The sequence below is a fragment of the Neopelma chrysocephalum genome, unplaced genomic scaffold (genome assembly GCF_003984885.1).
Source record: "Neopelma chrysocephalum unplaced genomic scaffold, ASM398488v2 Primary Assembly neopelma1_96234, whole genome shotgun sequence".
In the NCBI taxonomy this organism is placed as follows: Eukaryota; Metazoa; Chordata; class Aves; order Passeriformes; family Pipridae; genus Neopelma; species Neopelma chrysocephalum.
Window position 1 is genome coordinate 556,830 of NW_020924883.1, and position 16,982 is coordinate 573,811.

A 16,982-nucleotide genomic window follows, 5' to 3' on the forward strand; every position below is an offset into this window, starting at 1 on the left:
TTTCAGTCCATGCTCCAAGACTAGTCCGAAGTGTAGATCTTCTCAGATGAGGACCCTAATTCATGGGTTGATGAGTCATGGGTCCCCTTTGCTCTACCCTTGTGGACTCAATAATCTCTAATTAAGTACTGCTTGGAGAAGTAATCTTAGAAGAAGGATAGACAATGTACAATCTGTGTAAGACTGCCACCACGGCTTTTTCGGTTACTCTACAGAGAAACACAGCTCTGCTGTCGTTCATTCTTATTACCTAAAATCAGCTCTTAAAAGAAACCTCTAATACTCTACTTGTGAGTTTTAGCAGGCAGGCATTCTTTTATTACAATATACTGGATGATTTAAGCATGCCAGGTGCACTGGTAATCACTTCACCAAAGTGCACACAGAGGTATCTTCACTACAGCTTATATACCAGCATTACATGATTATTTGTTTTTTGCTCCCTGCATTCTTGTTACATATTCATGAAATTTCCCAACACTTATCGAGGGTCTCCAGTGGTCTTCTCTGTCTGGAGCCCCTGAAGTTCTAAGTGACCACCTTATGAACTTCTTCAGGACAATTCACCTGGTTATAGAGTAACTTGGTGTTGCTTGACTGGCTGCCTCCATTGCCTTCTTCATTGTTTCTTCACTTTGCTTGGTTAGTTCGTTTAAATCACTTGGCTTAGCTATATGTAGTTCCCATGGTACATTCTGTTGCAAATACTATTAGTTCTTGTTACGTCTCTAAACCCTGAAATCGCTCTCTGCTTTGGATGGTAGTTTTGCTTTCAACCACTGAATAGACAAATTAGATAGAACTGTAACATCCAAGTAGCCTCCTCGTTCTACCCTCTTACCCTCTGTGGCTGACTTTACACCTCTCTCCCCTTTCCTGATAACTCAGTTATTGTGAGGACTGTATTTAGCTGACTCTGAAATTTTGAAGGTAGTGTTTTGAAGCCTGAGTAATAAGCTGCCAGATAGGGAGATATAATAATGTTACTGACATTGTTTGACAAGAAGCCCAAATGCAGAAACAGTGCTCTGTGCAAGGGAAGCTTGGATTTTTCCTGTCATGCCTTTCAAAATCTCCAGGTGTTTTTGAGCCTGACGAGACAGGCAGTGAAGGCTGTTGAAGTCAGTGCATCTCACTGGCACAGTGTCAATATTACTGCATGGAAATTGGCAGGAGCAGAAATCAGCAGCAGCCCTTGGTGAAAGGAGGAGGATAAGGAAGTAGCAGAAGCAGTCCTTGTAGCAGGGTGCAAGGGAGCCTCCCAGAGAACCTGTTTCTTTGGAAGGAAGGAATTCATGAATGGTGAAAAGAGCAGCAGCTGATGCTTGTGAGATACCATGAGTGTGTGTCCTGGTTCTGGCCAGGACAGGGCTAATTTTGGCAGTAGCTAAGAGGGCATGGCTAGGACCCAGAGGTTATTCTATACTGCCTCATGTCATTTTCCAGGGACAGGGGAATGGGTCCTTTCTGGGTCAGGGTAACGTGGCTGAGGTTCGTGTATTGCCGGTTTCCATGTGGTGAGCATTCACCTGTGAATCATTTACCTGTCTTGTACCGTCTGTTATTAATAGTGTTGCTGTTACTGCTCATTTTCTTATCTCATTGCTGTTTCCAGTAAATTGTTCTTATCTCAACCCATGATCTCTACTTTTTGTGCCTCCAGTTCTCCTCTCCATCCCACTGCAGAAGGGAGAGGAATAGGGAGGGGGCAGTGAGGGAGCAGTGCATGGTTTGGAGCGTTTCAGTGGGAACGCTAAATTGGGCTCCTAAACCATGACAGTGTGCAAAGGGGAGTTGCTGACTCGGTAGAGTGAATGGTGATCAGATCTGACACAGGATCACACTGGCTTTGTACACTGTAGTGTACTCCTTGGCTTTGTACACTATAGTAAAGTGCCGCCAGGTGTTTTTGAAGTTCAGCCAGCTTGTTTATTCAATATAGTGGTGACATCTATGTTGTTTGCAGCTGTTGAAAGAAACAACTTAATGAGACTTGCTCAGACTATACCATTTACACCAGTCCAGCTCTTTGGTGAGTACTAATTTCCTGGTTATGTTTTTTTGCTTTTTAAATAGTTAATGCATTATCTTTTTAAAGACTCTGTTTGAGAAATTGTCTTGGACTAATTTCAGCAATTCTTCTTTTTGAAAGAGATGAAACAGATAAAATTTTAGTCATGCACTAATCTGGGGACTTTGAAGGTTGTCTTGTCCATCTCCCTCTGTGGTCAATTCAGATCAGGTTGCTGACACCCTACACAATTACATTTTGAATATGTCTATAAATACAAATTCCTCAGTTTTGTTGGGCAACCTCTTCTAGATTTGGACTGACATTGCTGTAAATCTAGTAGTTTTTCTGGAATTTGTTGAGGTTTCCCTTGCTACAGCTTGTATCTGTTGGCATTCATGTGATTGCTGTCAACCTCAGAGATTAATCTAACTCCATCTTCTATATATCTATTAGGATAGCTGAAGACAACAAAAAGTTTCCCCTTAGCCTTGATAACTTCATTCTCTCTGTTCGTCTTTCACATACAGACACAGATGTAAATAGATGTGTAGGATATACCAACAAGAAGAAAACCAGATATTGCTTTAAAGGGCACTATTCCTGTACCTGTCACAGAAGACTTGTAGTGTGTTAAGGAAAAAAGAACTGTGCTGTAACTGAAGAGCAGTAGAGAATAATCATAAGCTATTGGGAAGAGATCTGAAATTAGCATGTAATATTGACTTATAGCAGCAGAAGCTCTGCCTCTAGACACTTGAGATCTAGGTGCCAGCTTCTCAATAGGTAGAATATTTTGTCTCACAGCAACAAATTGTTGATACTGCAGCATCATAGGATTTCTTGAGACCAGATTGCTGCAGATAATTAATATAACTATGACCATATTGAACATTCTAATCTTTGAAGCTCCCAGGAGATACTTTTCTAGGTATTAAACTATCAAAAGGTAATAAAATGAAGATTTAATATACAATTAAAAAAATGTTTCTAGTTATAGTATCTTTATACAAGTGTCCATATTTTACGTAAGACACTGTTCCAGTTGCTTTATTTTAAATTAAAATGTGTGTAAATTGCAGCATTCAACAGCATCTACATTTGTGCTTATTAGTGCAGGTAAATTTGAGAGTGGGAAGGAAATCTATTAATCTGAATCCAGTTTATCGTTGCTTATGCCATTCTTTGCCATTTTGCAGATGTAGTTATCTTGTCACACTTGCAAATGAAAACCTGTTTCTTATGAATTAACATTGCAAATAAAGTGAGTTGCAAGAAGGAAAGCCAGATTTAAAAAATCACTCTACTTTTCTGTTAGTTTACAAACAGTGGCAATTGAAAGGTGTCTTGATTTTTTCAGAAAAAACGTTACTAGCAGGAGCAGAACATCTGAAACATTTATGCATTGCAAATAACAATGGAATTTCTAGAAAAAAAAATCTAATCTTAGTTTAAGATACTGAAACTGTAAGCTTCCTGTTAATTTGCTTGAGTTTGTTCTTGTGGGAATGTCCTTTTGAATCTAATTTCACTGGCTCATCTCATCGTGGCCAAGTCATCACTTTTGAAACAACTCAGCTGTCTGTCTGCACCAAAAGGTGGCACTCTTGACTACAGTCTATTTTGTATCAACTACAAAATTAAAGGCCTTTAATGGTATAATCAATAACTATTATATGCTGTGTGTTTGCTTGATATCATGATTTTTTTCATAGATTTATTTTTAGCTATTATTTTAAACTATTATTTTAACTATTATTTTTAAACTAAGATTTTAATTTTTTTTCTTACAAATTCCAATGTTATTGCAATGCATAAATGTTTCGGATCTTCTGCTCCTTCTGGTTTGTTTGGGTGTTTGTTGGTTTTGAGGGTTTACTTTGTGAAACACAGTAAAAAAAAATACTGTGTGCGTTCCATGGGTCATGATTAACTTAAAACAAGTCTTACTAAAAATTCCCCTTCCACATAAGTGCATAAAGTGCACTCAGTATATTTAGAGTTCATACACTGCAGATAAAAATGATAACCCTTTAAAAATATGTGCTTTTAAATGACTACTATAGACTAGAATATGTGAGCTTTGTTTCTGTGGAAGTATCCAGGAGGTCTTAAATCATCTCTGTTTAGAGGTGGATACAAGCTCTTTGGACCAATTATTGTTATAGTAGAAGAATGTATGTACTAAATCGTGTAAGTTTAGGCTGGAGAAGTTTTCAGATAGATGAACGGTTATGATAAAAAGGCTTTCTTCTAAAAAAGTGTGGCTTACAAAGGTGTGTAAAGTGGTATGTATACTTACTTAAAGACTTCAAATCAAAATGTAGTTCTCTCCTGTTTCTGCAATATATGTCTTTTGCTGACAAAACTTCCTTTTATTTAAGCTGGAGAGGAAGTGACAGTCTATCAGCTACAAGAAAGTTCACCTATGAACCTTGATAAAAGCATGTCTTCCTGGTCCCAGCGTGGTATGGCTGCAATGATCCAAGTCTTGTCACGGGAGGAGATGGATGGAGGTCTGCGGAGGGCCATGAAGGTCATTTGTACTTGGTCTGAGAATGATGTATTAAAGTTGGGACAAGTATTTATTGTGAAGTCTTTTCTACCAGAGGTGGTTCAAACTTGGCAAAAGATCTTTCACGATGGCACAGTGTTACATCTCTGCCTGAGGGTGAGTTCAGAACCGAAGACACTGACTGGTCTAGCTTGATGTTATATTGCTTACGTGTTAATGTCTTCAGCATGGCTGACACGTGGTTTGATGTTATCTTTCATAAAGAAAAAAGGGTTTTAAGGAAGATACATCTCCCATTTGTAAGCAATATCTAATCAGTGTGTGTGTATGTTTCTCTGTTTGTTTTGACAAATTCATGACACCTTTCTTCATGAAAATGAAAGTGGTGTTTATAACATTATTTTTTTCAGGAGATCCAGCAGCAAAGGGCTGCCCAGAAGTTAATCTATACCTTCAACCAAGTGAAGCCTCATAGTATTCCTTATACTCCAAGGTAAATTCAGTGTCTTCAAGATTAGGTGCCAAAGGTTTTTCTTTTGCTGTGTCCCAGGTCTGATTCAGCTTCCTTTTCCATAGAGGGTTGCAATGATAATGCAATGATAATTGCAATGATAAAGATAATGTCTAATGATAGCTAATAAACTTTTAAGAGGAAAGTTAGGCAACTTGGAAGTTTGTATTTGTAGCTGCATGTGGTAGCAAAATAAGCATACTGTTCCTTAAGCAAGAATTGCCTTTTGTGCAATTAATATAAAACAATTTGGCATAGCTGATTTACAGTGGGCTGGAGTAGATCAGATTATGTTGTTTGTTCATAAACTATACTTTTCTGATTGGGTGCTTTGTTTTAAGAGTTATCAGACCAAGAAAGCTTTTGTTCTCTCTACCATTTTGTACCTCCTGCTGTTCAAAATACTCCTGCTAGGGAAGACATTTTGGTATATTTGCACTGCAGCATGACTTTTGCTGGCTGTGAGGATGCTCATTATCTTGCCAACTCCTGATAGATGGTATTTATATCTACAGATTCCTGGAAGTTTTTCTCATCTACCGCCATTCAGTGAACCAGTGGCTGACCATCGAGAAGTACATGACTGGTGAATTTCGGAAATACAACAACAACAATGGAGATGAGATTACTCCCAGCAGCTTGCTGGAAGAGTTGATGCTGGCCTTCTCTCACTGGACATATGTGTACACCTGTGGGGAGCTCCTTGTCCTGGATTTGCAAGGTGACTGCTAGCATGTGATCACTATTTGAAACCAAATGAAAAGCAATTATCTCAAAAGAGAAGTTAGTACTGAGGAATGGGCCAAATTCTCAATTACATGAGAAAACGCAAAGCTCAAGAAACCCCTGAATATCTGTTTGATACTGGTAAATGAGAATCTGTGGAAACAGTCTATATTAATGTAGATGTAATAGGAAAATAATTTTGCTTCAAATGCCTCTAGGCTGAATGAGCAAAAGAGCAGTTAGATAAACTGTACAGAAACATTTCAGCCAGCTCCAAAAAAACTGCTCCACATATTACAATGCATAAAAATACATTTAAAGTATTTTCATTTTTCATAAGACATAAAAAATACAGAGATTCAAGTGTACCCATGTGTATATGCACACTTAATGTATATCTGTCAAAAGAGTGTGAACTGCTATCTGTGGTTCTATTCTTTTTATTGTTCATATTAATAAATCTGTAAGCAGTTTACATAAACTGTAAGCCTGAATGCTATTCACAAAGTCTGGTGACTCCTTCAAAGAGCATGGGATCACTTTACTGTACATATGTAAGTGGGAAGGCGGCATATCTTGAGGAGATAAAGAGTTGACAATGTTCAGAAGACAAACATCACCCATCAAACCATATAAATGCTATTTGTCATTTCTGTCAAGGAAAATGTGTATGGGTAGTCAAAGACTTAACATATTTACATTTTACAGCATCCAGTAGCTGTGAATTACAAAAAGACATACTTATCAAGCAATTCAGCAAACCTATAATTCCATTGTTGCCCTTAGTGGTTTTAGCTGCACATGAAAAAAAGGTACAGAGAGAATAAGTGTGTCTTCACTGTAGCCTACAAGAATTTGCCTGAAGTTTGCTTCGGCTTCTTATACAACTCTTGACAGTTCCAGACAAATTGTGTTGGCTCAAAAATGAAGAATTTAAACATCCATGTAAATCTCAGTTTTCATCTCAAACTAACTGAAATAATCTCCAGTTTGGGCCTTATTTATCTTTAATTCTCTAATCTAGGGCTAAGGAAAAGTACAAGGGCTGCTCCCCTTGAAGTTCTAATAGGATGAATTTATATCACAATTTATTATATAATATCAGAGCCATCTCCACATACCTATATATAGACTGCATTTTCCTAATTTACATTAATTGAAATGGCCTTCATTGCAATTTGGGGGCATTTCAGTCACATTATGCTGTTACTGAAATCTTTACCTTTTTTTTTGCAGAATGTAAATTTACTATATTTAAATAAAAATAATTGCATATTGTGTGGTCATATGATCATAGATTTTTCCTTAGTGTAAAAGCATAATGATTTCTTCACATATAAAAAAAGATGGTTTTCGTAAATGGTAGTATGTCAACAGTTTGGGGAAAACTGCAATGTAGATATCACATTCAGGTATCATAATGAAATTTTTTTTTAATATGCCACCCAGGTGAAAAGAGGGATAACAGACCCAAACATCTGCACATCATGAAGTTGTGGCTTTTTGTGTTTGTTACCTTGAAGAGAATGTGTCTCTGAGAGTAGATCTATTGATATCTGCAAGATCTATATCTGATGATCCTTCACACCAACTAAAATAACAGTGTTTTATTGGTCACATTTTGCTTAGTTAGTTGAGCTTCAATATAACGTTTACTGTATTTGCATACACCTTCCATCTGCATATAAATAAACGTCAAAGCAGCTGAAGTCAAGATTGTAATAAGAACTATACATGCTTGCCAATACTTAACGGATTTTTATATTCATAGCATTTTCTTTTTAGCTCATAACCACTTTGACAACTTATGATCTACTGAAAATGGTTAATTACATTTTTGTTAAGTGCCAGAGTATGAAATCATTACTATCTTCCTTTGTAACACACACACACTGTTGATTTGTTGTAGGTGTTGGGGAGAACCTTACAGATCCATCTGTGATTAAACCTGAAGACAAAAAGTAGGTTTCTTTCTGATGAAATTATCATTTATTTTAGACATAATGCCAACATTCTGTATATTTAGGATGGTTTTTTATGTTTTTTGTGTGGGATTTAATTATTTTTCCATGGTGTTTGGATTAAATGAAAGTATGATGCCAATGGAAAGACTATATCCTCTCCTGTGCTTTGGCGGACTGTAAGTGTTCCATTTCTCAGCATGCGGTGACAGGCGTATGAAGGTGAGGAGAGTCTGTGTTGCTGTGCTGGGAGCATAAGATTTTTCAAGGGCTATGCAGGGAAAGCAGGGATGGGAGATAGAAGACCTAAACAAGAGATGTACATCTCTTCACAAATTTGTACCAAAGGAGGTAATAAGTAACTTGAATGTGGCAGTCTAGTTTCTCCTGCCTGGTGGGGCACTGTTTCATGGAGTATATGGGACCACAAGGTCTTAAGAGGATAAGGAGAAGGCCTCTTGCAACACTTAAGGCCTTAGTGTTGCATTTGAGCATGCAGTGTGTTACGCTTTCAGAGCTATGATATGGGAGATGTGGAAACTTACAAAAATTAGAGAGACTACATACACAGAAGGAGCAGCCTGCCTTCATGAATCAAATTTCAGGATCAGAACTACGGCCGTCGTCCCATTCTGTGACCTTGCTCTGCAATGGTATTTCCTGTAGTGAGAGCAGAAGCACTGGTGTTGATGGCTGCTCTGCTACAGGCTACCCTTCCTAAACCCACACGTCTCTCCAGATGCCCCTCCTGTCTCTGGTGCTAATCTTGGCTCCCTCTTACTCAGCTCATGTCGTCTGATTGAAGGGAAGGAAGGAAGGAGGGAGGGGAGGGAAGGAGGGAGGGAGGGAGTTCAAGTAGATTTTTTAAATATCAGTGGTAGCATAAACTGTGATAGTTATTGCTGAAAACAGTGGCCAGGCATTGACCACAGTACTTCACATGGCAAGTCATCTCATCCTCTTAAAAACAGGGATAATATTTATCTACCTTATTTCAAAGCTTATGCTTATTAGTGTCCTTCTGGATTGTTTTTGTTATTAAACAATTTTGTCATGATTACTAAAACTTGATCATACAGATCTTATTTTCAGATTTTTTTTTATCATCTGCAAAATAGTTAGTCCTAGTTAGAGAGCAAGCGTTGATTAATTAAGCAAAACTAGCTTGATTTTCTTATATTCAGGGAAATCTTCAGAACAGCAAGTAATGAAGAAACACTTTCTAAAACAGTAGTATCAATAGTAATGTAAAAGCTCTGTCTTTGCTTTAACCTTCATTTTCTCACAGGAGAAACGTTTCTGACAGAGCCAAGGTGTGTTTTAAGTTTTCATTTGTAAATAAGATACTTAATAATTAACCCTAACCTGTACACTGCCTCAAAAGTTGCTTTGAGCTCATGTTCTTCTAGAAGACTGGGAGAAAACTGGTGGCATTTCACTGATGGGGCTGATTCAAATTTTAGCATAACTTAGAATTAAATTATCTGTCTTTTGGTTCTTCAACTCCATTGATTTAGTCATGTCATTGTCATGTCATGTAAGTCTTTTTAGTTATGCATTCTGCATTCTGTCTTGAAATGGCAAAGGCATTTGCAATGGCGAAGTGTGACCCCTAGCTCTGTGAGAGGGCATTGTGCCTTGGTTTTATATGCAATATCAAGATAAATATAATACATCTGTTTGGAAAGTATGCCCGATGCTTTGACAATGCAGACATATCCTGACCTGATGTAAATCAATGTAAGATCTCACCTAGTGGACATGTGATAAAATGATAAAGGTATAATGTTCGTAAAAAGATTTCCTTTAAGAGCAGATGTAATAGAGGCACAGCAACAAGCTTTTAACACAGTGCAGTCCTTGCAGATTCCTGTATCCCCCAAACATTGAGAAGACTTGCCACATAGGCAGTACTCTGGATGCTTTCTTTAGCATGTACTATTTGCCAAATCCACAACAAAAGTGCATGCGAGTTTTCAGTAACATTAAGTGCAGATTCAGAGATGAAGAAAATAGTGTTCTTGAGTTTCAAATTGGAAAGAACTGATACAATAGACCTACTCAGAGAGATGAGAGAAAAGGTAATCAAAAATCTCATTACAACCATGTGAAAAGGAGTCAGAGGTGCTCTTAACTCTCCTTTTTGAAAGCTCTCGAGCAGATAGTGATGGACTGAAGTTTTTACTATTGAGTGGAGACTATGATCTCTGAAGCTACTCATTAGCATGTGTTTTGAAGAAAAAAATCTATTGAATTTCACCAAACTGTGCACTTTCAGCCAAAGAATTTCCAGTAGGTTTGCTGCCAACAGACAAAACATCTGTATGAAATGAACTTCTACTCTAGAAATCTACACAACTGAAACAGGTGCATTAGAGGCTAAAACTACAAAAAAACCCCGAATAAATTACTTGAACACCTCCCTGGAAAGATGCTACTTGTCACCAAGCCCCCACAGTCCTTTACCTTCCATCGGTAAAGCCCTGTAAATATCTTATTGTCTGCTTTAAACATTTCTGTCTCCGGACTATTGAGGAGCACTCTCTGCTTCAGCACAGTCTCTGTAACCTGCTTGGACCAATGTCATACAATCTAGTAGGCATTTATGGAACATAACTCTTAAGTAAGGTTTTGCAGAAAAGGAGGAACATGTTTTGTTTTTTTCAGCCCATTAGCTCACATTAATGCTTGGGAAATAGAAAATCTGGGCTCAGTATTTTTCTCTCATTGAAAAAACAGGCAAACCTCGAATAACCAGTCGAGTGACCCAAACAGTTTATCTGGGTCATTCCTGGCTTTACAGGTCTTGTATAGACAAGGACGACTTTAAAAACTTCCCAGAGCATCTGTTTTCAATAGTTTTATATCATGACTGTCTGAAATGTTTCTTTCTGGTTCTGTTTACTGTCAACACAGAGGAAAAAAAAAATTCAATGAGTCTTCTCCTCCAAAATTTTTTTATTTGTTTGTTTGTTTTTGTTTTCTCTTTTTTTTTCATCTTAGACTACCCCCTAATCTTTACGTGTCATGGTTTCTAGGCTGCTGATCATTTCCAGTTTATCCCCATATTTCTTGAAATAGTTTTCCAAACTTAAATGCAGTATTCCTCTTGAACCATTGCCAATACTGGGTAGAGAGGAAGGATTACCCCATACATCTTACAAAAAATATATCTGTGAGAAAATATCAATCTGTCTTGAGCTATTTGCTGCATCTCGCATGGAGTAATTTTAGATCAGAGGAAGCATCAGAGTGGTTGGGTGGCCTTGGAATTAGCAAAATCTTCTCAATTTCCTATATTCGCTCAAGCAAATACTTCAGTACATTCTATTTCTACTGGCATTTCACCAGATTATAGCAAGGGATATAAATGATTATACAGGATCATGTCATTTAAAGTGTATATATGGCACTTGATTAATAATTTACCTTTTGCCTTGTTTGATGTATTAATTTGCATTAAAGCATGATTAGACAAGTCCTTCAGAGGATCCAGGAGACATATAGTCTCTAGTGTCTGCCAGAAATTAAAGAGATACTAAGTTTTTATAGTAGTTTTGGCCAATCATTGCTTTTCTCCTGTGTGAAAGGGAAGAGTTTCATATTTCAAAACTGCTTTCTTTAGACAGGATATATTTTTGCTGGTGTGAATTACAGATAGATTTGAGAGAGTTAAAATCTTTTTCTATAGCTTCTCAGAACTGTAATTGATTTCAGATTTTAAAATGTGCTGTTTCCACTCTGCATATCATTAAAATAAAATACTAGCATTTGTAAAGTTTCCTTGGAAGTGTTTCTTGTGTGCTGTGTTCCATAATGTCTAGAATGTCAATTAAATTCTTGAGAATAATGGTGGAGTGATACTATAATTAATAACACTGATCTTTCAGACTACATTAAGAATCTGTTATAATTATGTGGTATTTCTAATACATGTGTGAATATAGCTTGCTTCCGTTTGTAATTGTGACAGCTTCATTCAGAATATGCAATATGCCCTAGTAGCATTGTTGAATTGGTCAGTGTGACCAATTGTATGCATGCAGGTTCCCCAGATACTGGGCCACAGCTAAGGATCTAAGAAAAGTTTATTTCCAGAAGTCAAACCCACTAACAAATACAGTGCTAATTTACACCAGGTAGATGCAGAGTACCTGCTCTCTTGGTACCTTTTACTACAACACCTTTCACATGCGCAATAAAACCCCAGGCTGTGTTGTCCCCTGTGCTTTATGGCCTGCCTGGCACCCCTGTGGGGGCCTCCAGACATGCCTGTGAGAACACTACCTTTCTTGTAACAGGGAGTCAGCCTCCCTGGCAGGCAGGGAGAGTGACACACATAAAGCTATTCATGGAAAAAGTCTTCTCCCAGGCAGCAAAGTTTCCCTGAGCGAACACTATTTTTTCCCTCCTTCTTCTGAAGGTTGTTCTACGCTTACAGATACATGGATATACACTTACAGACACACAGATACAGAGCACAGATACATGGAAATGAGCTCAGGAAGAAGCCAATAAATTTTAAAACTTTGCCTATAAGCAGCATACTGTGGGTTTGTTTTTTATTTTATTTTTCTGTGCTGCATATTAATGTACTAGGGCTGTGCTTGCTTTTGCCTTTCTGTTTTTAAATAAGGTTGAAATAAGTCCTTGCTAGTTCTGGTGTGTTCCCAGGTGCTCACCATCAAAACTGAAACCAAACTATTTACTTGATGCAACAGAGTCACTCAGATTATGGCATACGTCATCAAAATGTCACTGTGCCCAGATTTCCTTTGAGCATTTTAGTAGGAACTGCTGGGTCTGTCCTGTCTCCATTTGACAAAAAGAGAGAAGTAGTGTGGGGTATGTGTAGGCTAATATTTTACAGGAACTGGCAGGTTTTTTGTCTCAGAGCTAAGAAACTTGTGATGTATGTTAATCTTTGATTGCTTTGTTACAAAGGGCTAACTTATCTCTCATTTAAAAAATAAAAAACATTATAATCTCCCTCCCCTATAATATCTACTTTATTTTGCATTCATTGATTTTCAGTATTTCTTTTAGATCCGGAAAAATGGTATTCGGACCAGCAAACCTAGGAGAAGGTGCAATAAGAAACTTCATTGCAAAGCATCATTGTAACTCTTGCTGCAGGAGGCTGAAACTTCCTGGTATGCAAAGTAAATATTAATTTTTAATCTGTGTATAACTTTTTCAGTCCAGTAAAAGTAAAGGCCTAGGTGTGCTATAAAAGCAAGAACTGAGAGTCTGATGAGCTGAAAGCTTATGGTAGGCACAGTCTTTATATGCAAAGGCTCTTTTGTCTAGCATGTAAGGGCTTGAGCTCACTAACCTGATGCTGGCATTCAGCATGAAAACTTCTCATTGAATTGTTTTTCTTACTTTGTGAAATTTACCCTATTTTTCCAGTGTCATTACTACAGGTAATATCAGTAATTTTTAGAATAAGAAAGAGTAACAATAGAAAAAATGGCAGTCTATTAGCTGGGGAAAACTCACTGGATGTTTCATGGTCCTGCAAAGGGTATTATACACTGCAGCCTCTGCTTAGTTGTTCATGTTATGTTTGGTAAAATATGCTTCTGTTTGATGTGGGGCAGGTTTTAAAGACTCAAAGCCAAAACAGATTGCTTTCTGGGTGACTTTCCAGGCACCAATTTTTTTTCTATAGGGAAAGCTCTTTCCTTTCAGTGCCTATATGGAGTAATAATTGCTGTTTGATTTTGAAACAGAAACTGCAGTGTTATTGGTTTTGATTATTTGTGTCTGTGGCAGCTAGAGATAATAGAGTGGAAAATCAGCTGAATGAATACAGTCAGGGAAGGTTCATTCATATCGGCTCACACCATTAAGTCCTCCAAGGGCTCTCGTGTCCCTGGTTTTGACTTGTCCTGCTGCAGATTTTCTTCCTCCTGGAAACAGCAAACAGATCAGTCATTGGGTTGGACACTGCTCGGGGAGTATGTGGTTTTCAAATGTTTTCTTGGCTGGATTGTTGAATTTATTTTCTTGCCATAGATTTGAGAAGAAGTGCCTACACATTGGAAATGGATGGTCCAGCCTTTGAAACAGAAATGGAAACAAGCACCAGAGGAGCTGACAATGGAGATGAGCCTTTGGAGTATGACACGCGACTATGAAGCAGTGGCTCTGAGGAGAGCCCATGTGTTTGCATGCTTGAAAACCTGCTCATTATCACTGCCAAGAGTCAGTCCAAAAGCACAAAATGCAGATGTCTGAGTGGAGCATCTATCTGCCCTTGCTGGACACTATAGGCAAGGAATTAAAAAATTAACTTTATTTACTCCCCTTACATGCTTTATTGCTGGTCTTTCTTGTGCAGGTCAATGAATTGCAAGGAGCAGGTCACCCCTTAGGTAGATGAACTGTCCCATCAGTGCCTTTAGTTTTTAAATGTGGATTGTGGTTCCAAACTCTGCTTTCTTAGGAAAATGACTTTGACAAGTTTACTTCCAAGGGGGAGTAATTTGTTGTTACTCTCTCTACTCTTTAGTAAATAAACAAATGCATACACATGTGCAAATAATTTAATTTTAGAGTCAGAGCCCACTCAGCCCTATGCTCACTTTTCCTTGGGCATAGAAGGAAATTCCAGAAATATTCCTCTTAATTGTTGATTTTGATGCAGAGACAAACCAGGAATATATGAGTAATGAATTAGTGGTTTAAATAATAGTCTCTGATAAAACAGGTAGACTGAAAAAGTTTGTAGAAACTTCACTTTGAATTCTTTTCAAATACCAAACAAAATGGACAACGAAGGGGCAGATTACTGGACCCACAAGCATCATTGACATTTCTTATTCTGAGCTGATGAAGTAGATAAATCTATGATCTTTATACAAACGTAAAGAATAATCTTGAATGTGATTTGACTTTTAGGACTTGCCTTTCTTTGTATTATTTTAGCTTCTGAATGTTTTAAAGTTGCAATTGGAACAAAGATTTTAGAAGTCACAAAAAATATCATGTTCCATTTGGTATTTAACTTGTCAATGTCAGGTTGTACATAGGACTGTTATCTAACAGTGGTGCAATTATATTTTGCAGCATCTACATCTGTTTCTATTGATGTCCTCTAATTTCAGTTGAAGTTCAGAAAGCAGAAAAATCAATTATGTGCAATATGATTTTTGTAGAAAAAAGACTGAAAAGAAATGCTCAGCAGAAATTTTTCTAATGCAACTGGTGTTTTATTATAGATCATATGTATCATTAAAGCAACATTGTACTTTTTTATTGAGTAGAAACACCTAATGTTCAAATGTCAGTCACTAGAAAACTTTATGCTTGAATAAGAAACAAAATCATATTTCTACCACAGCTGACAGCAAATTTTAATGTGTAAGGGGGCTTTTTGTTATGATCTATGATTACTTTGGTGTATTTAGTAAGTGTCTACATATACATGGGATTTGGAAATTACATGTTTCCAGTTTTTATATTGATTATGATATTAATGATGCCATTGAACACTATGTTTAGCTGAGATGCCTGCAGTTTCTGAAAACGTTCAGAAGAGATTCCTATTGCTTTTTTTCTTCTTTGTGAAAATAGCTTTTTATAAGATAATTTTAGTGGAACCCCCCACATTTTCCCCTATTAGATTATATTTTTCATTTTACAAAATATATATTTTCCTTTAGCTTTTTTTGGAAGCAATTCAATCTATCAGAAGACTTAGCTTGTCTGGGAAAGAGATAGTTTAATTGCATCTCTATAGACTTATGGCGAATTTTGGTCCCTTTGCTCATAAGGTAGTAGAGCTGCTTCCCATGGTTATAACCTTAAAATCTAACTTCAGGGAGATATGTGCTTACATGCATACATATATACTTTAAAGACAGAACTTTCACTAAAGAGTCTCTAACTGTTAATATGCCTTTAAATTCAGTTTAGTTAAATGACACATAAATACATCTTTAAAGTCAAGGATGATTTAACTCCTGCCCTGATAGTGTCGCTTTCCTCAAACATTACCTAAAATTCTGAACACATATATACTAGACACAAAAAATTAACTTTCCACCAGACTGGGCATGAGAACCTTTCCTTTCTTTATAAGTTTTGAAGGTATACACAAACCATACTTCAGATGATCTTTTCTTGGCAACTCTCCTGTTGCCTTTAACAGTGAGTGGCTTCTGCATTCATAGCAACATTTGTGAGAATTCTTATGACATGTAGTTCAGTGTAGATTACTTATTCCTTCTTGTAAGAATCTGTCAAGGTACATATTACCTTCCACTGAAATAGGGGATCCTTGCAAGGTAATAATCTGTGTTACAGTATAGTTTAGGTATACAGTATTTATACCTGTACAGTATAGTACAGGTATAAATATGATTGCTATTTAATTTTGTTCATTGTGAAGTATTAAGGGGATGAAACAAGAAAAGGAGGCATTGCAAAGTCTTCCATTGTGTATTTGTATCCTAATTTTTCCGTGCATGGAGACACTAAATTGAAAAAGTCCAGTGATTCTGCTAGTTAATAAATTACGCTTCACCTTTCTTTTTGCATTTTTTGGGAGGGCTGATTCACATTTCACTAAAGTGTAGATTTGAGTATTTGGTTAAAGACCACCCTCCTCTCCCAATTGATAGTTCACTAATAAATTATAATGAAAATAATTTGAAAAAATATTTTTATTTCTTTTGAGTCCTTGGTGTCTTTCTTTCTACAAATCCTGTACATTCTTTAAATTGTTTTTTGATGTCCAAATAGTGACCTTGGATTGGAGCCCATGCCCACTGAACATATGAAAAACTCCCAACAGCCTTTAATGGGAACAGCAACAAGCCCCACCCACACTAAAACTGTGGTATTTGTGGAAGGAAAGGTATGGAGGTCAGGGGTTTTTTTGCAGCTGCTTGACAACCAGTGAGGAAGAGGAAAACCTGTGTGTCAAACCACAGGATTTTCTGATTATTAGTTTCAATGTTTGATGACGCTGAAAAGCACATACAGAAATTTGTTTTATAATTCTGGTGGGTTCAGGAAAAAGGAAGACCTGTTTACTTAGTTCAGATAAGTTAGGCAGTAAGGTTTTGAATAAACAAAACAAAATAAGTCAAAACCACTGGAATATTTATATGCTCACATTTTAATATAAGTTTAAAAGAGCTTACTTGGGAATTCACTTGGGATTATTCAAAGCAAAATGTGTTTCTGGCATCTGCTCCATTGGAGATGTAGCTTAAATGCATGAAAAATCTTCAGAAATTGAAAACC

General features: G+C 37.0%; 1 protein-coding gene across 2 annotated transcripts in view; it reads left to right on the plus strand.

The window, feature by feature from the left end:
- The window catches only part of TRPM6 (transient receptor potential cation channel subfamily M member 6), a 62,126-nt gene extending 45,378 nt beyond the window's left edge, over nucleotides 1-16,748 (plus strand). Inside the window, exons 30-36 of one of the 2 annotated variants that reach the window (XM_027708419.1) lie at nucleotides 1,967-2,032; nucleotides 4,396-4,682; nucleotides 4,937-5,019; nucleotides 5,553-5,758; nucleotides 7,673-7,724; nucleotides 12,771-12,877; nucleotides 13,746-16,748. In XM_027708419.1, the coding sequence (XP_027564220.1) occupies nucleotides 1,967-2,032; nucleotides 4,396-4,682; nucleotides 4,937-5,019; nucleotides 5,553-5,758; nucleotides 7,673-7,724; nucleotides 12,771-12,877; nucleotides 13,746-13,867 (923 nt within the window). In that variant the 3' untranslated portion in view covers nucleotides 13,868-16,748. Of the gene's footprint in view, nucleotides 1-1,966; nucleotides 2,033-4,395; nucleotides 4,683-4,936; nucleotides 5,020-5,552; nucleotides 5,759-7,672; nucleotides 7,946-12,770; nucleotides 12,878-13,745 lie in introns of those variants that run through there. The other variant, XM_027708420.1, reaches the window with a different exon arrangement.
- The last annotated feature ends 234 nt before the right edge of the window (nucleotides 16,749-16,982 follow it).